General features: G+C 44.3%; 1 protein-coding gene across 1 annotated transcript; it reads left to right on the top strand.

The window, feature by feature from the left end:
* Window positions 1-563: 563 nt before the first annotated feature.
* lrp2b (low density lipoprotein receptor-related protein 2b) lies at window positions 564-27,107 on the top strand (the record flags this gene model as incomplete). Its single annotated transcript, XM_079576858.1, has 81 exons — window positions 564-630; window positions 1,027-1,137; window positions 1,221-1,343; window positions 2,310-2,426; window positions 2,516-2,626; window positions 3,750-3,866; window positions 3,956-4,072; window positions 4,176-4,319; window positions 4,809-4,925; window positions 5,094-5,222; window positions 5,322-5,491; window positions 5,568-5,791; window positions 5,870-6,076; window positions 6,153-6,355; window positions 6,434-6,574; window positions 6,685-6,894; window positions 6,979-7,171; window positions 7,299-7,424; window positions 7,499-7,629; window positions 7,706-7,843; window positions 7,924-8,202; window positions 8,306-8,545; window positions 8,619-8,741; window positions 8,812-8,928; window positions 9,025-9,402; window positions 9,491-9,739; window positions 9,857-10,065; window positions 10,139-10,323; window positions 10,393-10,621; window positions 10,706-10,883; window positions 11,453-11,581; window positions 11,659-11,825; window positions 11,908-12,051; window positions 12,116-12,225; window positions 12,310-12,484; window positions 12,553-12,766; window positions 12,928-13,164; window positions 13,229-13,420; window positions 13,762-14,234; window positions 14,614-15,061; window positions 15,147-15,312; window positions 15,380-15,538; window positions 15,613-15,902; window positions 15,981-16,184; window positions 16,308-16,550; window positions 16,633-16,758; window positions 16,840-16,959; window positions 17,054-17,185; window positions 17,266-17,467; window positions 17,534-17,829; window positions 18,686-19,202; window positions 19,317-19,472; window positions 19,546-19,716; window positions 19,788-20,011; window positions 20,097-20,274; window positions 20,435-20,631; window positions 20,705-20,950; window positions 21,093-21,218; window positions 21,304-21,423; window positions 21,488-21,604; window positions 21,688-21,804; window positions 21,956-22,093; window positions 22,175-22,297; window positions 23,214-23,342; window positions 23,420-23,551; window positions 23,661-23,786; window positions 23,863-24,006; window positions 24,088-24,253; window positions 24,409-24,537; window positions 24,620-24,840; window positions 24,915-25,097; window positions 25,270-25,389; window positions 25,468-25,555; window positions 25,643-25,707; window positions 25,801-25,963; window positions 26,049-26,115; window positions 26,198-26,320; window positions 26,512-26,589; window positions 26,671-26,733; window positions 26,858-26,914; window positions 26,987-27,107. The coding sequence occupies 81 exons, from the start codon at window positions 564-566 to the stop codon at window positions 27,011-27,013; spliced, it is 13,821 nt and encodes a 4,606-aa protein (XP_079432984.1). The 3' UTR covers window positions 27,014-27,107.
* Between the last annotated feature and the right edge of the window lie 838 nt (window positions 27,108-27,945).

Here is a 27,945-nt window from a genome sequence, read left to right as displayed (position 1 = left end):
GTTAGTTTAACTTGAGAAATAAATGAGTTATTTTGAGCTAAAACTAAAGTGTGTTGCACATCTGCTTCACTAATGCGCTAAAGTAGAGTAAGATATACTTGAAGAAAGGCAGTCTATACAGTCTATACACAGACAGAAGTAGAGAAATGTTGTACCCAAAAGAAGATTATAAATTACTTAGAATTGACAACATACAAAAGAAACAATGATCAATTTTGACCCCTAACACGGACTCCACTACAGCTCACTATAACAAATGTCTGACTTACTTTATGTTATGCATGATGCTCGTAGTGCTTATGTATGTGGTGACTCTGAGAGTGCCGTAACACACCTCCAGACATCAGTCACTACTTCTTGCTGATCTGGACAACATGGAAGCTTATAAAAGTTAACCTTAGTTAAGGGAGCATGCCATAAAAAGCCATTCCGTGTGATGTTATTGGTCAGCCGCTTGGTTCGGGGGAGTTGGGCATCTTCACATCCCTTAGTTCATTGAGCGTGTACGAGCAGACAGAAAGGCCTAGGACAGTGCTCTGCGGCGAGGGACTGATGAGCACAACATGGGCCTAAACTGTCTTTATCTCTTGTCGGTGCTGCTCATCCTCCAAGAAATTCAGACAACTCAAGGTAAGCATCAAACTAATTGATTTTCTAATTTGAGGGGGGAAAGAGAAAAAAACAGCCATGTATTTAGTGGGTAATACACGTTTTAAATCACAAAAAAGTCAACTAAATGAATGTAAACTGTATTTTAAACTATTAAATTAGTGAAAGTGTGACTTTGTGGGTCTAAGAAAAAGACTGAACAACCACTTCCCTGAGTCACATGACTGGGTCCAATCAACCAGTCAGTTTACAAGTTCCATCACATGCTACACAGTTCAGAAGTGAGCCATAGCTGTCATAAACTTTTGATTAGTTGCAGGAAAAGCAGTAAAAAGACACACTTTATTAACATGTTTTAGTTAACACGTTAATTTCAGGTTGGTGTATATGAATAATTTTATATATTTTTTAATCTAGGTGCATGTAACAGTGGGCAGTTTCAGTGCAACAACGGACAATGCATCAATAGTGAGTGGCGATGTGACGGGACAAAGGACTGTACAGATGACTCTGATGAGCTGAACTGCCGTGAGTATGAAAAGCAACAGTAAAGGCTAATAATAATCACACCAAGACACATACCTGAGCACATGTGAAATATTGCTGTTTAGCACCTCCGGCCTGCACCTCTCAGGAGTTCAAGTGTGTGACCAGCGGAGAGTGCGTCCCACTTGCATTCGTCTGTGATGGGGAACCCGACTGCATCGATGGGTCTGATGAGCAGAGGACATGTGGTATGCGTAATTACACCTCAACAGTATTACAGACAGAGACTAAAGTAGTCTCATCGAAGAAAGCATTTACCACTGAACTAAAGAACAAATGTAGGTGTGCGTCCAGGCAGGGGCGGACTGGCCGTATGTCCATTCTGTAAGAGCACAGAAGGGCCACTTGCTCTAGGGCAGGGGTGTCCAAACTTTTTTCATGGGGGGCCACATATTGGAGCGTACACGGGGTAAAGGGCCATGGGTCGGTTGTTAGTTCCACGAAACCTTCGAGTAGCAGAGGTTTAAATTGTGCCCCATACCTCTATTTAAGCTTAAACCTTCATGCCAGCTCTGTCTCACAATAAAATGCTAGTTGTTAGGTTAGAATTGTGTAGACTTATTACATATTAAATAAAAAGGACTACTATAACGATTCAGCAAGCAGCCCGAGGGCCACCAAAAATTGGTCTGAGGGCCGCATTTGGCCCCCGGGCCGCACTTTGGACACCCCTGCTCTAGGGCCACCGGTTTGACCTCTCAATTTTCTCCTTAACCTCTTACTCCCCGCCTTAACCGAGCTTTACCCAAATCTAAAAGCTCAAGAGAAATAGCGCCGAAAACGAGGATTTTACAATCACTTTTGTAGGTCTTAGCTTTCAAATGAGGCGCTGCACTGTTGCTCTCCAGTCGAGGAGCTTTTAGATTTGGGTATAGCCGAACGGGTGGGTGGTAAGAGGTTAACATATGTCTTTGTGGAAGTGCGCATTTACGCATTTACGCGATTTGGGCCAGGCTGGTCATAGTCCTGGGCCGTTTTTAAGTCCCAGTCCGCCCCTGCTTCCAGACCATAGTTTGGATTGGAGTAGGTATTGAAGTCTATGAAGCTGTAGCCTATTTATTATCTCAGCGGTCAATGTATGTATATTACACAAACGCACAATGTTAGGCTAAACATAACTGCTCACGCTGTTGTCACCTGCCATCTTTCTTCAGGTGGACGCACGTGCAGCCCTGACCAGTTCACGTGCCAGGAGGGCCAGTGTATTCCCGTCAAATACAGGTGCGACCGCGTGAAGGACTGCGCCGACAATTCAGACGAGAACAACTGCAGTGAGTGGCTAAACCTTTTTAAGGAGCGATGCCGAAACCCCCCCAAAATTAAACAAGTTAATTCAATAATCATTTCCCCTCCCCTTCAGATTACCCACCGTGCACCGAAAAGACGTGTGCAAATGGCGCCTGTTACAACAACTCCCAGCACTGCAACGGCCTCCAGGACTGCAGGGACGGCTCCGACGAAAACAACTGCAGTAAGAGCGCTGGACTTTACGCTGTTTTAAAGCAGAGAAAGAAAGAAAGAAAGAAAGAAAGAAAGAAAGAAAGAAAAGACATGGAAAAAAGACAAGGGATAAAAGAAATAAAGGATGGAAGGAAAGACAGAAAGCAAGAAAAGAAAGAAAGAAAAGACAAGGTAAAAAGGAAGGAAGGAGGGAATGAAAGAAAAGGCAAGTTGGAAGGAAGGAAAGAAAGACAGACAGAAAAGACAAGGAAAAAGAACAGAAAGAAAGAAAGAAAGAAAGAAAGAAAGAAAGAAAGGAAGGAAGGAAGGAAGGAAGGAAGGAAGGAAGGAAGAAAAGACAAGGAAAAAGAAAGGATGGAAGGAAGGAAGGAAGAAAGACAAGTAAAAAGAAAGAAAGAAAGAAAGAAATGGGGAAAAAACTATTGCACTAAAAAAGTATAGCTTTGAAGGGTAACTTTATTTTACACTATCTTGATACATTGTACATTGGACATTTAGTACAATGTATTGTGCTATGTAACAATGTGTAATAACTTGATACCAATGACTCAAACCTTAATGTACCTACTAAAACACATAATTCCATTGTCCAATCCAATCCACTTTATTTCTACAACACATTTAAACAACTTCACAGTTACAAAGTGCTGCACAAAAATTAAATCAACATAAAAAAATTAAAAAATACAAATAAAAAAACATGTTCTAGTGCAACCATTTGAAGTACAGTGAGCAAAACTTTGAAGAAATACTGTATTAATTATAATACTGATTTAATACCTAGCTCAGTGTTTTTCACAGTAAGTAGCCTGACGCCTTATAAGTCGGCTATTCTGCCTTCTCAGTACCACCTTATAAAATATTTGATCCTCCGGATACCACCAGGGCTTGATCAAGATCAAATCAGGGCTAAATTCTGGCTATTTACTGCCTGTAAACTTATCAAAGCGTCTAACTAAAATGTATTACTAAAGCATTCAATGAAATTATAGCTTTATTATTAATGTGAATAAAATACCTCAAGAAGATTAAGCAGACGACCACAACAACATGTATCAAGAACCACTGACTACAGAAAAATTGATACTAAATTCTAATAACTGCTTGTACTTTTGCTTTTTTTTCCCTCCCAGCGAGTTCACACTGTCCCCCGCACCAGTTTCAGTGCGCGAATGGTTACTGCATCCCACAAGGCTTCGTCTGCGACCACTGGGACGACTGCGGGGACAACAGCGACGAACAGGACTGCGGTCAGTTGGGAGCTGAGCCTCTCATCATTACTGCGACTATAAGAAAGGACTGCTGTACAGATTTTAACGCGTTTTGTTCATTGTTATAGTGTATCAAAGCTGCAGCGGCAATCAGTTTACGTGCTCCAGTGGCAGGTGCATCCCTCAGAAGTGGGTTTGTGACCACTTCAATGACTGTGGAGACTACAGCGACGAGAAAGGCTGTGGTGAGTGTTATTGGTTATTTGGTTCATGCACTTTGAAGGTATTTCTAAATATTACTGCACACCTGCTTAAATATGTAGTACAATATCTATATAATCATTTTAGACAGTGACTCGAGAGACTGTTACCCGGGAGAGTGGGGGTGTCCTGAGTCTACAGTGTGCATCCCTGTGGGCAAAGTGTGCGATGGCAAACCTGACTGTCCTGGAGGAACAGACGAGAGCAACTCAACGGCGGGTCTGACCTGCGGTGAGTTTTGGGTCTATCTACTGACCAATGAGAGACAGTTGTAAGGCATTTCTTGAGTAGCTGAAAATGTCATATTACCTAAACACATTTCTAAAGCAACAGGACTCATTAGTAAAATACTTCACTCTATCCTGCCACTACTGTACTACTAGAAAATGTCACTGTAAAACGTAAAACACAAGTTGTATTTCGCATAAGCAGACTATAAAGACCTTGAAGCAAGAGCTATCACATGTCCAACACCTCATAACCTCTTTATAGAGCTGTAAGTGTGGGTTAATGGGCATTTAAGTTAACTCGTCAGCTTTTAGGTACTTCCTGACCAAACCTAGTTTAAGATTAACTTCTCCTATAAAATTTTTAGAGGCCTTTAAGTTCCCTTTGTGTCCTAAAAATGTTGCTGTTAGCAAATCCTTATTCATTATTAGGTTCTCCATTGTGATTCTGATCTGGAGTTCATGATTCTCGTTTGTTTATCCTTCATAACAGGTCTTGAACGATGCTCCACTTTGAGCTGTGAATACGTTTGCCACCCATCGCCTCAGGGTGGCGCCTGTTACTGCCCTGATGGCTTCATTGTTGCAAATGACAGCCGCACCTGTGTAGGTATGAGCCTCTCATTTTACCAAAACGGAGATGACATAGCATTTTAGAGCTTAACGATATGTTGCTATTGCTAATTGACAGAAACTGATGTAGATATAAAGTATTTGCATTTATAATCTGTGAAGTTTATTGTAAATTCATGTTGATAATTGCTTCCATTGTCACTAGACTATGATGACTGTCAGATCTGGGGAATCTGTGACCAAATATGTGAGGATCGTCCTGGGACTCACCACTGTAGCTGCGCTAATGGGTACTTTCTGGAGCTCGGGCATGTTTGCAAAGCCAATGTGTCCAGTAAGTGTCTGCTACGATTGTTAATATAGCATCTTATTAAGTAGTTGTTATGGTTTACTATTGGTGTTCTTTTGTTAAATAATCCTTTTCTCCTTTTAGCCGGACTTCCACAGCTGATTTTTACCAATGGGGGTGATGTGATGATGGCTGACATACATGGCCGCTTTACCAGAACCCTGGTGCCTGCACAGGGCAAAGGTTTGGCTGTGGCTGTGGCCTACGGCTGGCACAGTGAAAAGATATTCTGGAGTGATACTTACACGAAAAAGGTCAGACTCAATGCTCTCTAATGTTATTGATTATAGACAAGTTATTTGGATTTCAAGTGTATCCTTTTCCCTGTAGGTCTACTCTGCCAACTACAATGGAGGGGCCATCAAAGAGGTCCTGACTGCTGCGGTGCAGAATGTGCAGAATCTTGCCGTGGACTGGATCAACTTCAAACTGTATGTCCTTGAGGCGATGGTGGAGCGCATCGATGTGTGTGAATTTGATGGAGGGAACAGGGTCACACTGGTGGCTGAGAACCTGCAGACCCCTCATGGCTTGGCTCTCGATCCCACTGTTGGGTGTGTATAGGCAAACTACAGTAAAAATGTTGCATTGATTTGTAAGTTTAATGACTGTTCACTTTTTTTCCATTATAGTTACATGTTCTTCACAGACATGGGAGTGGCCAATCAGCAGGTCAAGCTTGAGCGTGCCTTTATGGATGGCAGTAACCGTGTGGAGCTCATCAAAGTTAGACTCGGCACCCCAACTGGCATTACCCTGGATATTGTCACCAAAAGAATCTACTGGTCTGACAGTCACTTCGACACAGTGGAGACGGCCACCTACAATGGTTTAGACAGGTCAGTGCGAGACTATTCACTGATCAAGTTTTAAAAATGAGATAGTCTTGTAAGTTAATCAGTGTCGTGTTTTCAGAAAAATCGTTCTAAACGGCGTAACTCAGTCTCCACACCCCTTTGGGATCGCAGTGTTTGAGAACCATGTGTTTTTTACCGACTGGTCAAAAATGGGTGTGATCAGAACGAACCGATTCAATGGCAGCGACCCAGCGCTCATCTACCGCACTGCGAACCGCCCGGGACACGTGGTGGTGTCACACTCCGTTCTGCAACCATTTGGTCTGCACATTTTTTTTTAAACATTGACTCAAATATTATTGCTGTATATTCATCCTGGTTTTTTTTTGGTTTTTTTAGCAATGAACCCATGTGGAAGGCACAATGGCGGCTGTCAACAGATTTGCCTTTTGAGTCACCGCACTGACAACGATGGTCTTGGTTTCCGCTGCAAGTGTCGGCATGGTTACGACTTGCAACCGGACCGCAGGACCTGTTTCAGTGAGTTACCTGTATCACCATTACATTTACCAATTTGAATTGTTGAACCTCTTCAAATTTTACTGCTAATTTCTGTAATTGACAAACCACTTCTTGTACTCTCGGAACAGAGGTGAAAGACTACTTGCTAGTGGCCTCCGCGTATGCAGTGCGGGGCATCCCATTAAACTTGTCGCTCCAAGAGGACATCACAATGCCTCTGACTGGACTTGGGACCACATTTTCTGGGTCTGCTGTAGAGTTTGATGGCAACGAGGAAGCCATTTTCTATAACGACAGGTCAAGAGGAGTCATCTACAAATCGAACCTAAACGGATCAGGTACATTTTCTTCTTGTTTTGTATCCCATTCGAAGTCTTTGCATTTCCCGGGTTGCCTTAATGTTGCCTTTTGTGTATTGTTAGTGCAACAGATTTTAACAGGTTACAGAGTTTCAGCCGTCGACGCCATGGCCTATGACTGGACGTCGAAAGTTTTGTTTTGGACCTCAAGCAGCTACAGGGTGGTGGCAGCTTTTAGGATCGCTGATAAATCCAGGCGGGATATAGTGACCGGCGTGAGAAACCCAAAGGGCATCGCAGTGCATCCTAGTGCCGGGTAAGAACTCTTTTCATTCTGATTATAAGTCGGGCTTTGTGCAGTTCTTTAAATGTTGTATTATTATTATTATGAGAAAAATACCATGAATATGTAGTGAAGTTCTGTTGTGTAATCTATCAAACAGATTCTTGTTCTGGTCTGACATGTACCGCCCTGCAGCCATCATGAGAGCTTACACTGATGGCAGCAATGCAATTCCTTTAGTCAATACAACCCTTGGACTGCCATATGGAATTGCCCTTGACTATGCGTGAGTGCCATAAACTATATAGAAGTGCTATATTAAGTACATTTAAATGAGTTTCTATTAAATGTTTGTTGCAGATCGAATCGCTTGTATTGGGTGGATTCCCTTTTGGATCAGGTTGGCAGTATTAGTATTGCAGGGTCCGACAGACAAACGTTCAGCAATCTTGGACAAATCACTCAGCCTTATTCTCTCACAGTATATTCAGGTTGGTAACGCAAATGATAAGCTTGTACTGTTTACTGTTGGAAAAACACATCACTGCACTGTTTTTTCCACTTCAGACTACCTATATGTGTCAGACACAAGAACCAGAGCAATATTTGAGATGAGGAAACGAGACGGCGGAGGAAATATTATGGTCAGACAAGGAATCAACAATGTTATTAATATCAAGGCCTACACTGCTGACCTCCATGGCTGTAAGTAGACACAGTTACTTGTCACAGTGTTTTATGCAGAAAGTCAACGGTGGCACTAATCGGTCATGCAATATATTCAGTGTACAACAGCCAGTGCAGTTTGGTCCCCAATGGCCACTGCAGCCACTTCTGTTTCCCCACTCCGTCATTCGGTCGCGTGTGTGGCTGCCCGTTTGGTATGAAGCTCAAGGACAATCAGAGAGACTGTATCAAGGACGATTCTGTCACCCCTCCTGACACCAGCTGCGGTGACTATGCGTTTGAGTGTGACGAGGGGCGCTGTCGACCCAACTCCTACCGCTGTGATGGATATGCAGACTGCCTTGATCAGACGGACGAGGCTAACTGCACTGACACAGGTAAACATGTTCACGCTGTAAGAGTAGAAAGCAGAGATGAACATAATGCAAGCACGATGGTTAATCATCATCATCGCTGAATCATTTCTGTTTTCATTTTCAGGTGCAACTTGCTCTCCACGGGCGTTTACCTGCAACAACAAACACTGCATTTTATCGACTTGGCGCTGTGATGGTCAAGATGACTGTGGAGATGGATCTGATGAAATGAACTGTCCCACCCGCATCCCTGCTACCTGCTCATCTGACTACTTCACCTGCGATAACTTCAGATGCATTTCCAAAAAATGGTTGTGTGATGGCGACAATGACTGTGGTGATGGCTCAGATGAACACAACTGCAGTGAGTATTAACTTTGTGATGCTACCTTCAGGCATAAAACATTTTTAACATCATTTCTATGTTTAAATTGAAGATTCAACCATCACCACCTGCCCTCCATCCTATTTCCTGTGTCCGGACCATCGCTGCATCAGCAGCTTCATGGTGTGTGATGGAGATCAAGACTGTTTAGACGGCTCTGATGAGAAGGACTGTGGTGGGTATCTCATCAAATCACTGATGTTTCAGGTTTAAGTCTCCACACTCATTATGCCTCTCGTATTTAGAGTTTTTGTGTGCCTCCTATGAATTTGCCTGCGCCAGTGGAGATCAGTGCATCAGTAACAGCTATCGCTGCGATGGTGTGTTTGATTGCAGAGACCATTCGGATGAAAGAGACTGTCGTAAGCTGAAAATCTACTTTTATACTTTGTTTGTTATGCACTTACTGGTACATTACTGTATAAACTGTACATATTTTTATCCCAATTGTGTTTTAGCCACTCGAGGGCCAGGCCTTTGCCACGATGATGAGTTCCAGTGTCAGACCGATGGCTTCTGTATCCCAGAGAACTGGGAGTGTGACGGTCACGCGGACTGTGAAGATGGATCAGATGAGCACAACACCTGTCCTCCTCTCACATGTGGATCCAGCTACTTTCAGTGTGCCAACAAGATCTGCGTCCCACAAAGCTGGGTGTGTGATGGAGAAAATGACTGTCGGGACATGAGCGATGAACAGGACTGTCCCACACCTCCGTTCAGCTGCCCTTCAGGACAGTGGTTGTGCCCCACTGACATGGTGTGCATTAACCTCGACAAATTATGTGATGGCCAAAGAGACTGTCCCAATGGAGCAGACGAATCACCTCTGTGTAGTAAGTTCTCATCTTACCAGGTCATTGCCAGATGGAAACTAAATATTAATGGTACAATAGTAATCCATCTTTCTTGATTTATTTTTAGATGAAAATGACTGTGAGCTTAACAATGGCGGCTGCAGTGATGGCTGTGTCCAGGGTCCATTTGGGGCTCAGTGCACCTGTTCTCCAGGTTTCCAGCTTCTCAATGACTCAAAGACCTGCGAGGACATTGATGAGTGCCTCATCCCTGGCTTTTGTAGCCAGGGATGTTTCAACGAACGAGGCAGCTTTAGATGCTTCTGCTCAGATGGCTACTCCCTGGGGCCTGATGGACGCACATGCAAAGCTGCAGGTGAGACAAAAGCAAAATATAACAGAAATTTTACTGCAAGACTGAAGTTATTATTTTGGTTCAAGCTTTACATCAATACAATAGTAATACATGTATTGCCCATGTTTTGTTTCTCAGACCCAAAGGCTGCTGTACTTCTGGTTAGCAAACGAAGTCAGATCATTGCAAATCCTGTCAACATGAGACCACCTGTCATAAGACCTGTGATGAGTGGCTCAGGAATTGTCTCAGTGGATTTTGATCGAGTTACCACCCGAATGTACTTTGCTGATGCCTCAACAAAGCAGATATGGAGCGCTTACCAAAACGGCACTGACAAAAAGCTGGTAACTGTGATGAAATCATTTAACTAGAGTGAGTGAGCATAGATACTGCAATATATAATCTATTGTGATGTAGGTGTTTTCCACTGGTCTTATGGTACCAGAGAGTATTGCGGTGGACTGGGTGGGTCGAAACCTGTACTGGACTGACTCTGTGATGGAGAACATTGAGGTATCTACACTGGACGGGCGTTTCAGAAAAGTTCTTTTGACCAAAAATATCACCAGTCCCCGTGGTCTTGTTCTGGACCCCCGCAACCAGTAAGACAGACAATAGTTTTGACTTCCTTATATGAATTTATTAATCAAATTATGCCTAATTCTTTTTAGCACCAACATCATGTTTTGGTCAGACTGGGGCAAAAATCCTCGTATTGAACGGGCGTTTATGGATGGATCTGCAAGGACGGCTATTCTCACCACAAAGGTTTACTGGCCCAATGGCTTGGCTCTGGATTACACCACACGCAGGCTGTACTTTGCAGATGCATACCTCAAGTACATTGACTACTGCGACTATGAAGGCAACAATCGCCAGCAAGTCATGGCTAGTGATTTTGTAAGTATCTTTTAGACACAGAGGCACAGTGTACTTAGAAAACAGAACAATGTCATTTAAAGTTTGATTTGAATCATTGACCAGGTCCTGCAGCACCCACATGGGATGACCATCTTTGAGGACTTTGTGTACTGGTCCGAGCGCTACACCAGCAAGGTCATGAGGACCAACAAGTTCCATGGGGGAAATGTCACCACTCTCCTAAATAATGTCTATCAACCAATGGGAATTGTTATGGCTCACCCCATCAAACAACCACCAGGTCCACAAATAATTACAATTACCGTATTTTACGGACTATAAGTCGCTCCAGAGTATAAGTCGCACTGCACTGTTGACAAGCCTGTCCGGGCAGCATGTTGTCCAATTACCCATTTGCGAACTCGTTCCTCTAGCTGTGGCCATCCAGCTTTTAGCCTGCAATTAGCTTTTTTTTGTTTTCTTGTTTGCAGTAAGAGTAACCTCCGCTTTTCGACAGTCCCACACTAGTTTCTCGCTCACTCCACACCGTTTTTTTTTTATTTTCAATGGTAAAGTAAGTAAGTAAGTGCTTTATTTGTCATTGTACAACCATGCAGGAGTAGCAGATACTGCTACGTAAGCCTAGAGCGCCCTCTTTTGGCTGTCAGTTGTGAAAATAACGCAAAATCTTATATTTTGATATATAAGTTGCACCTGAGTACAAGTCGCACCCCCAGCCAAACTTTGAAAAAAAAGTGCAACTTATAGTCCGGAAAATACGGTATGTTGATTTAGTTTAGCTTTTTGTTTCCTTGTACAATGTTGAATACAGTAATCCTTGCTTTGACATAATCCTCTTTACTTGTTCAGCCATCAACCCATGTGCACAACACCTGTGCACTCAGCTGTGTCTGTTGTCCGGCTTGAGACCCATTTACTACACCTGCCATTGTCAGTCAGGCTGGAAACTAGATACAGACAAACGCACCTGTATAAAAGGTAAATCTGTCCCTTAAAACCCATATTCTACCTATTAAACCATTTAACATACTGTTGTTTTGCTCATTGCCGCTCAGATGACACTCCTTTCCTGATGGCGGTGAGAGATTCTGTGATCTTTGGGATTCCTCTGGACCCAGCTGATCCATCCAATAACGCAATGGCTCCAGTGTCGGGCATCAGCCAAGGACGAGACATCGAGTTTGACGACCAAGAGCAGTTTGTCTACTGGGTGCAAAGTACTGTGAGTAAAAAAAACAAAAAGTCTTATTTGTAGATTCACCTACCTTGTTTTCGATAATCATGATCTATTCAAACATTCCCAGGGCTCAATTTGGAGGGTCAAGACAAGTGGAACAAACAGATCAGAATTTGCACCAGCAGCCTTCCTGGGAACGCCATCCGGACTGGCTTTTGACTGGATTGGCCGAACGATGTACTACACAAATCCTACTGCTAAGACTATTGAGGTAAAACAGGTCTACTCTAAAATAATTAATAAACTGGTAACTCATGTTGTTATGTGTGGCACAGGTGATACGTGTCGATGGAGAGCAACACTACAGAAAAACTCTCATCACTTCAACTGGGAAACCTGAAGGGGTCGGATCACCAAATGGAATCGTAGTGGATCCAGCTCGAGGGTAAACACGAGTTATCTTTACATCGAGACAAAGTGAATCTGGTTAAACGATCCACAACTTTTTTCCATTACTTTCCTCAAATAGGAAATTGTTTTGGACCGACAAGGGCTTGAACGGAGTCCCTCCTAAAGTTGGCAGCGCCGACATGGATGGCGCTAATCCCACAAATCTTTACACTGATAATCTGGCTAACATTGGGTTTCTTGCTGCTGACATCTCAACCAGTAAACTCTACTGGGGCGTTGCCGGCTCGGGAGTGGTATGTGCAACAACTAAAAACTTCAGTTTTGAATCGTGACAAGCGTAAAGTTCATTTTGGTCTTGCAGATTGAGTCTGGCACAATGGATGGGCAGAGTCGGGTCAGAGTGGTCAGCGGCCTGTCCAATCCGTGGGGTCTCACCATTCACCAAAACTACCTCTACTACACCGACCTTGACCTGGAGGTCATTGAGCGAGTGGATAAAGACACTGGTGCTAATATGGTGGTCATGAGAAGTGGCATGTCTGGTCTGCGAGCGCTGAAAGTCCATGCTAGAGACAGTGAGTAGATTGTCACACCAAAAATAAGCTGTTTTTCATTGTAGAATTTTTACCAATAGAAAGGAAATGTTAAAGTTTGTAGTATCAGACTGCTACGTATTACTTAATAAACCCACATTATATGCTTATTGTGTAATCCCTCTATTTTGCATCATTTTCAGATTCAGCAGGAACCACCAATGCTTGCAGCACCAACAATGGCAACTGTCCTCAGCTGTGTTTACCCAAACCAGGCAATCAGAAAAGCTGCGCCTGCACCACTGGCTTCAACCCCTCACAGGACGGGTCACGCTGCGAACAGTTCGAGTCGTTTGCTGTTGTGACAAACTCCAAGCACATCCGAGGTTTTCACATCAACAGCTCTGATCACTCCGAGGCCATGGTCCCAGTCGGAGGACGTAAGTTAGACTGAGACGTCAGATTTTTCTGTCATTTAAACTACTAATATTGTTCTGTCCACAGCATCATACTCCATCAAGGACAAGTTAGACCTCCATTTTGAGTCAGGCGTTGTGTATTGGACCGATAACAGCACTTCAACCTCCTACAAAGGGATCTTCAGCACCAAAACAGATGGATCACATTACAGGAGTGTGGTCACCACTGGCATCGGAAGGAGGGGTATCCAGGGCATCGCTGTTGACTGGATTGCAGGTAGTATTCCCTACAGTAGTTTTGCTTCAGTGTTCGCGGAAGTTGAGGTTTTGTCAGCAGTGTTACGACTGTCATGTAGCTCACGAAGTAACTGTAACATGTTAGAAAAGGTTATCATTGAGCCAAGACACAATCCAATTATAGAGCTCATATATTCAAAATCCTTCAGAGACAGTTGATGTTCATTTATTGTTTTTTGGTAAGTTTGCCATAGTTGATTGTATACATTGTCCACATTATGCGATGCGATTTTGTTTGTACATGCATTACATTGAGTACATTGCCATGTTCAAATACACATTTCTGCTTTCACCAATGTTCTCCTCTGTCTGTATCTGTAGGTAACCTGTACTTCACCAATGCCTTCACAAGTGAGACTTTCCTCGAGGTCTTGGCAATAAACACCACCTACCGAATGATCCTCCTCAAGTCGTCCAAGGACCAGCCCAGTGATCTGGCCGTGAGCCCTAAGCTTCGCTACCTATTCTGGACAGACGCCGGGCAAACCCCCAAAATAGAGCGCGCTTTCCTGGACGGCACCAACCGAACAGTGCTGGCTTCTGAGAGCTTGGCGTCGCCTCGAGGCCTAACTGTGGATTACACCAATGACTTTCTCTACTGGACGGATGACGTTCTTGACATGATTTCTCGAATGGCTGCAGACGGCACTCAGAGGCAGATTATAAGGTACGGGAGCCGCTTCCCGGCCCCGACAGGCGTGGCCATTTTTGGGAACAACATGCTGTGGGTTGACAAGAAATTGGGAAAACTTTTTCAAGCCAGTAAGGAACCAGCCAATACTGACCAGCCAGAGGTAAGAATTTGACATGAAGATGTTACTCCATAAAGCAAAGATAATATTTGTCTTTGCATGTTGAGTAGTGTTTTGCTGTTGGTGCAGCATGGCATGAACTCACTTGTGTTCCTCTGTGAAATGCCACTTGCCTGAAATAAATGAATAAATTAAAAGTTTTTACCCCATGGGTAACTGCGGATGGAAATTAGCTCTGAGCTAAATCCGGCATTTTTGCAGCACTGGGTGTCTGCATTGTTCCATTCAAATAACCAACAGGCAATTAATACGAGTTAAAAGAATGTGAAATGGCAAAACAAGAGATCACATCCACAATTTCAAAGCCTAACCTTTTAGCTTTTGATAAAGATGTATTGACTCATTTTTGTTCTTTCTTCAGGTTATCAGAGACAGTCTTTCTGGCCTAACAGACGTGGTTATCTTTGATGTGCATGTTCAGCCCACTGCTGCCCATCAGGTCGCTTTTAACCCATGTCACGAAGACAACGGACGTTGCCAGCAGTTATGCTTTGCTCTGCCTGACCAGGAACAACCAAAATGTGGCTGCGCTCATGGGTCGCTTCTTAACAATGGAGTGACTTGTGGCTATGGTCTGGATGAATTTTTGCTTTTCACAACTGATGTCAGTGTCAACAGTATGAGATTAGATCCCGAGGACCACAGCAGCCCTTTCCCTACGGTGACTTTAGGCAGCTACATAGTGGGAACAGATTTTGACTTCAAAGAAAAGAGGATTTTCTACACACAGTATACAGGTTACGGCAGGAGCAGAGTTGGCTACATCTCAACCACGTCCATCAGCAGTCCGCCTGTGCTTATAGCATCAGGTCAGGGACACACTTAGACAAGTTATTGCACAGTTTTTTATGCTATGTATTTTTTATTGAATCCTTTTTCTTCTGTCCTTTTCAGACTTGGATGATCCAGAGGGCATAGCCTTCGACTGGATCAACAAACGTGTCTATGTCACAGATTATTATAAACGTAATGTTATGTCCATGGGAGTCGATGGGAAGAACCGCTCAATTGTAGCTCAAGCAAACCGTCCCCGAGGCATCGTTGTCGATCCATGCTATGGGTATACGTCATATTCTATTGTTTTTTACACGTTGAAAAATCCCATTGACTAAACTCTATCTCCATAGTTACGTGTACTGGACAGATTGGGGTTACCCGGCTCAGATTGAGAGAGCCACACTGGCAGGAAATTTCCGGACCTCTATTATCAACACCGGTCTCTCAACTCCCAATGGACTGTCTATTGACTACGACGAGAGGATGCTCTACTGGGCTGATGCCTCACTGTATGTGATTTGTAGATACTTTAATATTTAAATGAAGAGTAACTTGAATTGTTGTGTTCCTGTGCTTTCTACAGGGACATGATTGAACGATCCACTTTGACAGGCGAAAATCGGCAAGTCATTCTGATGGGAGTCCAGTACCCGTTCGCCTTGACCGTCTTCAAGCAGGACATTTTCTGGACAGACTGGACCCAAAGAGCAGTTTTCAGGGCTGGAAAAGATGATGGCTCAAACTTTGCCATTCTCGCCCAGGAGATGCAGTACAGACCAAACGATATTCACGTTTATGCGCCGTCCAAACAGGAGAGCTGTAACAGTACCTGCATGCAGTTTAACGGAGGCTGTAGTCACGTGTGTGTGTCAGGTAAATGTTGTATCCAAATCTATACTTGACCTTTTTCAATGAAATTAGGAATAGAAATGAAGAAACTTGTTTTCTCAGGGCCGTCGGGTCCGGAGTGCCAGTGTCCACACGACGGCAAGTGGTACCTAGCCAACAACGGCAAGGACTGCATCAAAGACACTGGGGCGCGCTGTCAACCGGAGCAGTTCACCTGCCTGAACGGGAGGTGCATCTCAGCGCGATGGAAGTGTGACGGCTACAATGACTGCAATGACAACTCTGACGAGCTGGAGAGAGTGTGCGGTAAGGAAAAAGGACTGAAATAGGGCTATGAGAATATCCATTATCCTTAAGCAATTACTTTTTTAAAGGTTGCATTGGCCTAACTTTTTTTTACTTTGCTTTTTGTTTTGTTTTTGTGCACAGCGTACCATACGTGTGCAGCAGTGGACTTCACGTGTGATAACGGCCGCTGTGTGCCTCTCGGTTACACGTGCGACTACACAAACGACTGCGGCGACAACAGTGACGAGAGAGGATGTCCGTTCCCCACATGTAACCCTGCCACCGAGTTTTCCTGCGCCAACGGGCGATGCATCAGCTCTGCTTTTGTCTGCGACGGCCGCAATGACTGCCGAGACAACGCCACTTCAGATGAAATTAACTGCCGTGAGATTTGACGTTTCATTGTTGTTTACAGAAAATTGCGCTTTTGCCCAACACTTTAAAATGTTGTGTTTTCCTTTTTTAGCTCCAAGGGAATGCCCTCCTGGTCAAATTAAGTGCGACACTACCAACATCTGCATTTTCCCTGATTATTTGTGTGATGGCTACAACAACTGTGGAGACAACAGTGACGAGAATCCCCTCTTCTGTGGTCGGTTCCTGGTTTCTGTCTCGTTTTGGTGCAAACGCATGATTTTTGATGCATAATATTAAGAATGTTTTGTGAAAACAGCTGGTCGGACGTGCTCTCCAACCCAGTTCCGTTGTGATGAGGGAAAATGCATCCCTGAGACTTGGGTCTGTGACGATTTTAAAGACTGCAAGGATGGCACTGATGAACCTCCATCTTGTGGTGAGTGACATAGACGTTAGAATAATTTACACCATAATGCTTTTATGTGGGGTTTTATTTTATTCATCATTACTTATTTGATTTTTTTACTCAGAGGATATAATCAGAACATGTGGTCCAACCCAGTTCACGTGCACCAGCGGAAACTGCATCCCTCAGTCCTTGGTCTGTGACGGCAACAATGACTGTGGTGACAACAGCGATGAGGCTCTAGAATTACAGTGTGGTAGGATCATAATATTAATGCTCCTGTTCAATTGTGCACTGATGATTTTTATTCAGGACACATCATTTGAATTCCTCTAGGTCAACGCACGTGCAGTTCAAACCAGTTCACCTGTCCAACTTGGCATCCTGGCCACCCGCGCTGTATTCCTTTGACTTTTGTCTGTGATGGGGAAAAAGACTGTGCCAATGCGGCTGATGAGCTTCAAAACTGCCCAAACAGAACTTGCCATTTGAATGAGTTTGCCTGTTCCAACGGACGCTGCGTCCTCATCGCGTTTCAGTAAGTATACCAAAGCAATCTTTTATCATGTTTGAGCAAAGATCTGATATGGTGACTCACCTCCAGTTGTGACCGCGTGAACGACTGTGGAGACGGCAGCGATGAGTTGGGCTGTTCGTATGACACTTGCTCCTCGGATGAGTTCACCTGCCAAAACGGGGCGTGCGTTTGGGGTACGTTCATCTGTGACGGGGAGATGGACTGCACCGACGGCTCTGATGAGGTGGACAGTTTGTGCCTGACGCCGCAACCCACGTGCGCCCCCAACCAGTACCTCTGCAAGTCCGGAGAGTGCATCGACCTGCACAAGGTGTGCAACGGACAGAAGGATTGCCCCGACAACAGCGATGAGAAGGGCTGTGGTAAGAATACACACAAAACTGCAAAGAAGGTCTAAATATGTGGGATTTTTTTGTGGGTTTCCTGGTGCTGTGGTTGTCCACTGCCGCAGGTTGCCCCAGTGGTATTGAAGGTTGGGTGAAATTCAGAGCACAAATATTCCTATGCGAGCTATAAAGTATATCTAAGAGGAGACGTATAATGCAAAATGTACTTTTTAACCTCTTAACCCCCACCTTCACTAATTGCATTTTCTCCATTTCAGCTTTATCCAAATCTAAAAGATACAGATCACAGATTACAGCCTATAGGCCTCATTTGAAAGCTAAGCCATACAATCACTTTTTTCATCCTCGTTTTCATCTCATTTTTGTTGTTATTTTGACACTTTTCAAGCAGCTTATAGATTTGGGTAAAGCCAAGCTGGAGAAAATGTGCTTCAGGTGGGAGTTAAGGTGGTTAAGCTTCTAACCATGTTATAAGGTTGGCCTCTCGTAAAATAAAAACTTGAACTTTTGTTATCATTCAAGCAGCTTTGAGTAATCCCGTTCCCTTGTCATTGTTTCTTCTGCTGAAACGCTCCAGTCCGTATTTCCTGGATTTTCTTGCATCATAGAGGGAACACTAAGTGGTTCTCCACATTTTCAAGGCTTATAATCCATAACCGGATGATATGTTAGTCTCACTACTGCCTGAAGGGGGTGCTATGCAAAAAATTGATTTTCTTTATACTAACATTATTTCAAATTTTTAAACGGAATGGATCAGTGCTTAGAATGAAATATAGTTACTGTATGTCCACTTTAATTTGAACCACATCATTGATGACTTAATTCTGTCTTCTGGCTTACCATATTTATTTCTTAAATTGCTGTTTAGGTATCAATGAATGCCTAAATCCGTCTGTCCATAAGTGCGCTCAGCTGTGCACGGACACGCTCACTGGATACTACTGCTCATGTAACCCGGGCTACAGACTGATGCCTGATGGCAAAGCCTGCGAGGACGTGAACGAGTGTGAGAGCACGCCCTCCGTGTGCAGCCAGCTCTGCGACAACACCGTGGGCTCCTACTACTGCAAATGCGCCCCCGGCTACATCCGAGAGCCGGACGGGCGCACCTGCCGCCAAAACAGCGGCGTCAACCCCTACCTGCTGTACAGCAACCGCTACTACATCCGCAACCTGACCACGGACGGCTCACAGCTCAGCGTCGTGCTGCAGGGGCTGGCCCACGCCATCGCTCTGGACTTTGACCACTCAGAGAAGATGCTCTACTGGCTGGACGATGGAGTCGGGAAGATGGAAAGGATGCGTCTGGATGGGACCGGGAGAGAGACCCTGGCGGACAATAATATCGCAGGGGCAGAGGGCATCGCTGTGGACTGGGTCGGCAGGTGCGTGAACCAACTGTTTTGATAGATTGTTTTTTACAAGCTTTGTTAAATGTATGTCACGTCTTTCTAAACTAAGACAGCACATGTTGTTGATAAGCACCCTCTATTTTACAGGAAGCTCTACTGGTCAGACAGTTTCTACAGCTCCCTTCATGTGATGGAGCTGGATGGACGCTTCAAGAAAAAGCTCATCTCTGGGCACTTCCAAGATGGAAACAACACCTTTACTCTCAGCCGTCCCCACGCAGTCGCCGTAAACCCAAAATACGGGTACAGTGCACTAACACCCAATGCAAATGCAATGAGAAGACAATGTAATGATGGTCGTTTTTCTGTTTCGTAGATGGTTGTATTGGACGGACTGGGCAGACACTCCATATATCGGCAGAGCGGGTATGGATGGGACCAACATCACTGCCATTATAACAACAAAACTGGAGTGGCCTCATGCTTTAACTATCGACTACACCACCAACAAGATCTTCTTCGCTGACGCCCATCTCAGTTATTTGGAGTGAGTCATTTGTTTTCTCATTAGATAAGTTGAATCGCCCTTAAATGTTTAATAATCATGCTTTTGTGTAGCTTTGCGGACATGGATGGTAAGCACCGTCATCGAGCCATAGCCGGAGCTCTCCCCCACGTCTTTGCCATTTCCCTGTTCGAGGACTGGGTTTACTGGACTGATTGGAACACACACACTGTGGAGAAGGCGCATAAATACACCGGAGAAGAGCGCACCGTGATGAACAACAACACCCACCGTCCATACGACATCCACGTCTACCACCCGTACAGACAACCCAGGAGTACGGATGCCTGAAGGGTTCAGATTCTGAAGATGTTTGGCTCTGTTAATTAAAGCCATGTTTTTTGTTTGTTTTTTTGTCTTAGGTGAAAATCCTTGCACTTCCCATCATTTGACCTGCAGTCATCTGTGTCTGATCAAACCTGGAGGACAGGGAGCGACTTGTGAATGTCCCGATCACTTCATTGGTCTCATGGTGGGCTTCAAAGTCCAGTGTGTCGCTGACTGCTCCAGCACACAGTTCAGATGTGGGGACAATGAGAAGTATGCCTCCTGTTTGGATGATTTTTTTAATAACTTAGCTAGATTTAAAGTGTTGGAAGTGTACTGTTATATGTCAACAGTTTGGTATAAAACCAGGACATCCAAAAATATCAGGTGTGATATAAAATTAAGCTCCTAAACATTAACATTTTGCCATCAGATGCGTGCCGATCTGGTGGAAGTGTGACGGTCAGTCGGATTGTGGTGATGGCTCAGATGAACCGCAAACCTGCCCCCCTCGGTTCTGTCCTGTTGGTCAGTTCCAGTGTCAGGACGGAAACTGCACCTACCCCGGCTTCATCTGCGACGGCCACTCTGACTGCCCCGACGGCTCAGACGAGGACGCGGCCCTATGCAGTACGACAAATGATGCATTTGTAAAGGCATTCAGTTCACTTTTTCACATATACTTTTATATTTTCATCTCTAGGTGACCACAGATGCCTGGATAACCAGTTCCAGTGCAAAAACAAGCTCTGCATCCCGGTGGCGTGGCATTGTGATGGACTGAAGGACTGCACAGATGGCAGCGACGAGGACCCAGACACCTGTTCCCAGCGCACATGCAAACCGGGCCAGTTCCAGTGCGCCAACGGCCTCTGTCTGCCCCAGAGCTACGTGTGCGACGCCCAGGACGACTGCGGGGACGGGTCGGACGAGCCCTTCGAGACTTGCAGTGAGTGAAGCAGATCTTTCATGATCTCAGATGGGGGGGAAGAGTACTATATAACTGTAGAGGCATGAATCTGTCATTTCTGAAGATGGTTGTATTGTGACGTGAACCCAACCCAATTGTCTCATTTCACGTTTCTCTGCAGGGGGTCCTGACTACAAATGTGATGAAACCGAGTTCTCCTGTAAGACCAACTACCGCTGTGTCCCTTTGTGGGCTCGCTGCGACGGCACCAACGACTGCCTGGACAACAGCGACGAGCAAGGATGTGGTCAGTTTTGCAAAACAATAAACTAAAACACGGCTCAAAAGAAAAGGAGAGTTTTATACTGAATCCTTTACTCATTGGCTCGCAGAGGCTGTGACATGTGATCCGTCGGGAGATTTCCGCTGTGACAATCACCGCTGCATTCCCATTCGCTGGAAATGCGATGGAAACAACGACTGTGGTGACGGCTCCGATGAAAGAGACTGCCGTAAGTATTCAATTGAATTTGAATTTAATGCAACATAAATGCAATTCTGTTTTCCGTCTTTTAGAGCCGAGGCCTTGTTCAGAAAGTGAGTACAAATGCGACAATGGGCAGTGCATCCCCGGGAGGTGGGTGTGTGACCACGACAACGACTGCGGGGACAACTCGGATGAGCGGGACTGTGGTACATTTACATTTACACACAAATTCAAGACCTCGGGAACTCCATCGTCATATAAACTCATCTTTCTTGACCGTTACGTTCAGAGCTGTACACGTGTCGGCCGGGCTCATTTCAGTGCGATTCCGGCCACTGTGTCCCCGAGTCTCTTCAGTGCGACGGCCGTGCAGACTGTGTAGACCTGTCCGACGAGACCAGCTGCCGTAAGTTTTCATTCATGATGTGTCCAAAACAGACCTCTACATTTTGCAATCCTTCTTTGCTTGCTCAATAGTCTTTTTTATTTGAATGTGGAAAAGAAATTGTTTAAAAGTATTAACCATATAGTACGGGCTTGATGTTTGCCTTCTGCAGCTACTCGTTACCCAGGAGGCCGCTGGTGTCCGCAGCACCAGTTTGAATGCGCCAACCATTTGTGCATCAACCCGAACTGGGTGTGCGACGGCAGCAATGACTGTGGGGACCGCTCGGATGAACAGCTTGTGCTTTGCCGTAAGACATTTATAAAGCTCCCTGAAACTAAGTTTTGTTTTTATACATATTTTAGTTGAAGAAATCCTTTTTGTCTTTTAGTCAATGTAACTTGTGAGATGCCAGCCAAGTTCCGCTGTGCAAATGGCTACTGCATCTACTCTGGACTGCTGTGTAACCAGAAGGACGACTGCGGAGACGGCAGCGATGAGAAAGAAGAGCTATGTACGAGCGCACTCATTTTCAGTGTTGTTTTGTGGGGATTAGAGATTGGTCAGGTGTGTCGATAATTCATTAATTAGGATTAGTTTATTAGAGTAAATTAAAATGAACCCAGGTTAATCTTACTGTGCACCTTGACCTCTCCCGTCATGCTTCACGTGTTTGCCCACTCTCAGCAGACGTGAATGGAAGCAACAAAAAAGCATTAAGCCCCATCCTTTTGCAGTCCTGTTTATTTTTAGAGGGCCTTGAATACATACCAATACTTTGCAAAAATATATCTATGTTGATTGAATATTCTGGTTGAGTGAATGCGTCATTGATCGTTTGATCCTGAACTCCAGGACTCGTCTGTTCGTCTAATTCCGTTTGAGCCCAACCTCATACAAACAAAAAAGGGAAATCTCAAATAATGGGATAGGACTAAATCAACAATGGAAACACAGAGACAATTGCCTGTTTCATTGGATGGTTACACAATCAGATTATATGTTGAATCCAAGTCAAATGATTATTATGAAGAGATTGCTTTAAAAGCCCCGATAGCCCAGTGGGTAAGGCTCCTGTACATGTGTGCGGAACACTGTTCTGGCCTCAGCAACTTTAACAATTTGCTGAATGACTCTTCAGCCCCTTTTTACCCTGTGCTGTCCAATTGAATGAAATCTACAGGACCTTTAAAACAAAAGAGAGGGACATTGCTTCGATTAGTCATCTGGCTGTGTATCTCTCACGAGTTTCCACATTGTTCTGCCAGTATTGTATTTTTAGTGTTTTTGTTCAAGTTTTTGTTCTGTTGAGGAGGGAGGATCTGTACACAAAGCTGCGATTTGCCTGGTGGACAGGCGGAGGTGGATGTGTTGTGAAAGACATACGTCCTCTACTTGGATTAGTGACTCAATGTGTTTGTGTTGTTCAGGCCGTGAGCCCACGCTGCCCCCCTGCACCCTGGACCAGTTCAAATGCTCCAACGGACACTGCGTTTCCCTGCCCTACGTGTGCGACCACAACGACAACTGTGGGGACCTCACTGATGAGATCGGCTGCAGTGAGTAGCACATGTTCACAAATAGATGTATACACTAAGACGAGGTACTATGTGTGTTTGGGGTTTTTTGCATTTAGACTTTGGCCAGGATCGTACGTGTGAGGAGAAACTGTGCCAACAAGAATGCACCAACCTGAACGGGACAGGCTTCATCTGCTCCTGTCGCTCTGGATACAAAGTGGACCCGGACAACACATTGACCTGCATTGGTACTCTTCTGTTCTGTTATTAATACTGTTAATACTGTATTACTTAGAGGTTTTACTACAGCCTAATCATAACTTAACATAAACCAATTTCTGTCCATTTTTTTTTTAGATATAAATGAATGTGAGCAGTTCGGCATTTGCCCTCAGATCTGTAAAAACACAAAAGGCGGCTACGACTGCGAGTGTGCCTCTGGATACAGAAGAGTGGGCAATGGGGACAAGTGTGAAGCAGAGGGTAAAGAAAACCTGTACATCCAATCAGCTTCACCAGCATTAAGACCACACTTACATCACACGCATTATGTTTCCAGGCCCGACTCCGCTGCTGCTTCTGCCCGAAAACGTCCGAATTCGGAGATTTAACCTTCAAACTCAGGCCTATCACGACTTCCTGCAAGAAGAGGAGCGCATCATGGCTATGGATTACGACTTTGACCACAACAGCACAGGATTCAGTGAGGCTCAAACCCAAGTAACATGAAAGGTCAGTTCATAAAAAGAGGTCATCAATGTAATTCTGTTTAAATGTGTTTCAGGTATGGTCTACTTCACTGTGGCTGGTCAGGACTCAGTGTCAGGTTCCATAAAGAGAGCGTACATCCCTTCAATCGATGATGGCAGTAATAACATTGGAGCTGCAGTAGCCCTGGACATCAAGTACATCACCTCACCAGACGGCATCGCTGTGGACTGGGTCGGCAGGTCAGGAGATTTGGCGAACGCTGCAGGATATGAGAAAATTAGCTACTATATCCAATAACCGTCTTGAATATTGCAACTTCATCATAGAACCTTTTATTCATTTCAAGAGAAGCTCTGCCTTTAGATCACACTTTTTTAACCTTCTGTGCCAATAGGAACTTGTATTGGGCAGACTCCAGAGTCAGAAGGTTAGAGGTAGCCATGTTGGATGGACGTTACAGGAAACATCTGGTGAAGACTGACCTGGGACATCCATCTGCCGTGGCTGTTAACCCGCAGTTAGGGTGAGACAAAAAGATGATCTAAGAACTAGAGTTTTAGCTTAAGCCTGTGGTTGCTAGGGAAATTGTATCTTTTGTTGGGCAGAATGTTGTATTGGGCCGATCGGGGAAGTGACCCAAAAATCGAGTGCTCGTGGCTGGACGGTCAGGAGAGGAAGGTTCTTGTGGGTGAACAGCTGGGATGGCCCACGGGTTTGGCCATAGACTACGCCAACAACGACCGCATCTACTGGTCAGACTCCAAGGAGAGCCGCATCGAGTCAGTCCTGCCCTCGGGAGAAGGCCGCACAACCGCTGTCTTCATCGGTGAGAGGAGGTCAACATGAAAGATGGACTACTTACATCAATACGCCATAATACATGTACTTATGCTGTTTTAGATGTGCAAAACCCCCTAAGCGTGAACGTGTTTGAGGACAACGTTTACTGGAGCACTAAGGAGAAGGGCGAGGTTTACAGACAGGACAAGTTCGGCCGCGGACAAAAGACAAAGCTCCTGACAGCCGGGCCCTGGCTCACACAGGTCTCTCTGTATCAGAAGCAGAGATACAACTCCATCAACAGTAAGTCACGTAACCAAAGTTTCATTATTTTGCTACACAACTGAATTCTGGCATAAAAGCCACTTACTTACCTTGGACAGAAGGAAAGCTTTTGTGAAAAAAAAGCCTTTGTTTGATTTGACACAAAAGTGGAGGCGTAAGCAGCTGTGACAGAGTGTTTGTGTCTCTACAGTGAAGAATCCATGTAAAGGGACCTGCAGCCACCTGTGCCTGCTCCGTCCGGGAGGCTACACCTGTGCCTGTCCTGAAGGCACCAGCTTTGTATCCGGCAGCAACACCGAATGTGACACAGGTAACGATCACATGTCTCTTCATGGCCTGGTGCATACAGTTTTTCCGCACTGTTATGTTTGTGTGCGTTTATTTTCAGGGTTCGAGCCTCCTCCCACTATGCCCCCACCATGTCAGTGTCAAAACGGAGGCACATGCTACTTTGATGACAATAGTGCCCTTTGCAAGTGCGAATACTTAAAAACAGCATATTTCAAACAAGAGTGATATACCTGCCTTTAACTAATATGCATGTTATAAACTTTGTGCTTCAGATGCCCTGCCGCATGGTTTGGGCAATTTTGTGAAACTAGCAAATCGGGTCTGTTGGCTACATCAGGTACAGATAACGATAGAAAATGTTTCATCTTGAACAACAGGTAAACACTGTGTTGTCATTTCATTTGATCTCTTTGTGTTGTCTCTGTTTCAGTTGGAATCGCCATCGGAGTCACTGTGCTGATAATTGTACTGCTTGTTGCGTTTGTTTACTCTGCCCGCAAGAAGCCTGACCTCATCGAAAGGTTGCGGGCCAATCTTCCCAGCATGCCCTCCATGCCCTCCATGCCTGCCATGCCAAATCTGCCACGCTTCAGGTTAAACACACGAAAACACATTTCTTCTGCTACTACATTTATCGTCGACATTATTTTAACACTGTGTATTGCGCTCTGATTTCAGAAATGATTCACCTTCTAATAACGCGAGGACAGAGATAAATGAAAGGAGTGTGAATGCTGCTGAAGCGGTCAGTACTGAAACATCACAGCCTTTGAATGCATAAAATCTCATCTCTACTTAAATGCACAAAAAAACAACCTCTGTCATAGGTGCCAGTGATCAGTCTGTCAGCAGAGGACAAGAGCTTTGAGAACCCAGCCTACGAAGCGGAAACGCAGCCTTTCGCATCAAACCAAATGCCCGAAACATCAGCTCCAAATGGATCAGTCCAGGTTAATACGCTCTATACCGCAGTTTGTACAATTAACACTCATTCCCGCTTTTGTTGAATGTGCTGGAATAGTATTTGTTTTACTATTAACATTTTAGATATTGCTGCACTACAGTGAATACAGCATATAGCAGCAGAATGTTGAAATGGCAAATTCAGGATAGAACATTTCATCATTCTCTTGTTTTGTAGAAAAACATAAATATCCCGGTGTACGTGGACAAGCTCCAGGTCGTCGATGAACCTGCTGGAGATGGCACTGCAAACAAGGTTTAATCAGGAGACGCTTGAACTCAACACTCATTGTTGTGTGGCTTGAGTGCACTTACATTTTGTTTAATTTTTCCCCAGGAGGCTTTTGAGGCCGGTGCAACCGATATAGAGCTAGCGACAGCTGCTACTCCCGAGACAGTGGTATGTAGCCATGGAGACCAAAGTACATTTTATACATTGATTGATTTCCGTTTTATCATTTGTATGAACTAAAGTAATAAATATTTCAGCAGTTTCACATCATTTTCATGTTTCCTTTTTCCAGAAATTTGACCCCATCAGTGATTTTGACTCGGCTGGCTTCCAAAACCCCATTTACACAGTGAGTACAGTACACAGTGTAACATAACTGCTTTAACACTACATACGGCCTGCTAATATCTTTGTTTTCTAGGACAATCGCACTGACTCCGACATATGATCACCACCAGACTGTTTTCTATTACAAGCACGTCCAAATGATTTTTTACTGAAATTAAATTGCCTAATCATGGGTGTAAATATTAAATTATATAGGCCTATTTATATAATGAAATAATGATGAACAATGTCTATATTACAGTTACCTACCATTTCTTTATTTACTTCATTTGCAATTTATACATAGTAACAATATCAATGTAACAGAATTCTACAACTTGTTCAATAAACATTGATCAGGAGCCTTGTCATCGTATGCTTGATAGTAGGGCAGCGATTTCTCTTTAGACAAAAATGTCTTCGCACATCAAGGTCCCGTCTCCAGTGGATTGCAACAACTAGGCCAAGAATGAGTGAAAGAACGATGTGAAACAGGAGACGCAGCTCAGAGCACGGGGAGGGAAATGCTTTTGCTTTGTGATGAGATTTTATACTGGTCCCTCGAAGCAGCCTCCATGAGCAGCAGTCCCAACATGCTGCAGACAAATAGAAAAGGCAATGGCATTGAATGAATGGTAATTGATGGGCTGAAAAGGGGGAGGGGTCACTGGGGAGGGTGCTGCTGAAAGCCTTGAGGACTGTGTTGTATTCACTGGTTCAAAGAAAAAATGTAAAATATACTTGTACAATAAGTTTCAAGCTAAAAGGTGTGATTTTTTTTTTTTCTTAGTCTGTGTTTATTATCATTATTATTATTTTCTTTCTTTCTTTCTTATTATTGTTTCATGCCTATTTAAAAAAGACTACCAGTCACATAATATTTGGCTAATATAATTCTGGCTGTCCACGTAAATATCACGTGCCTCATAGACTGCAGAATGTTTGCAGACAGTCTCAGTAATGTCGTTGATGTATTTGCCCTTTGTTGTCCATTGTAAACACCTGTGGAGAGTTTTTTTTTTCCCGTGAGTACTTGAACACAGCACTGGGAAG

This window comes from Gobius niger (assembly GCF_951799975.1).
Source record: "Gobius niger genome assembly, chromosome: 19".
Classification (NCBI taxonomy): Eukaryota; Metazoa; Chordata; class Actinopteri; order Gobiiformes; family Gobiidae; genus Gobius; species Gobius niger.
The sequence above is the reverse complement of the archived record's forward strand: the minus strand, read 5'-3'. Positions and strand labels throughout refer to the sequence as shown.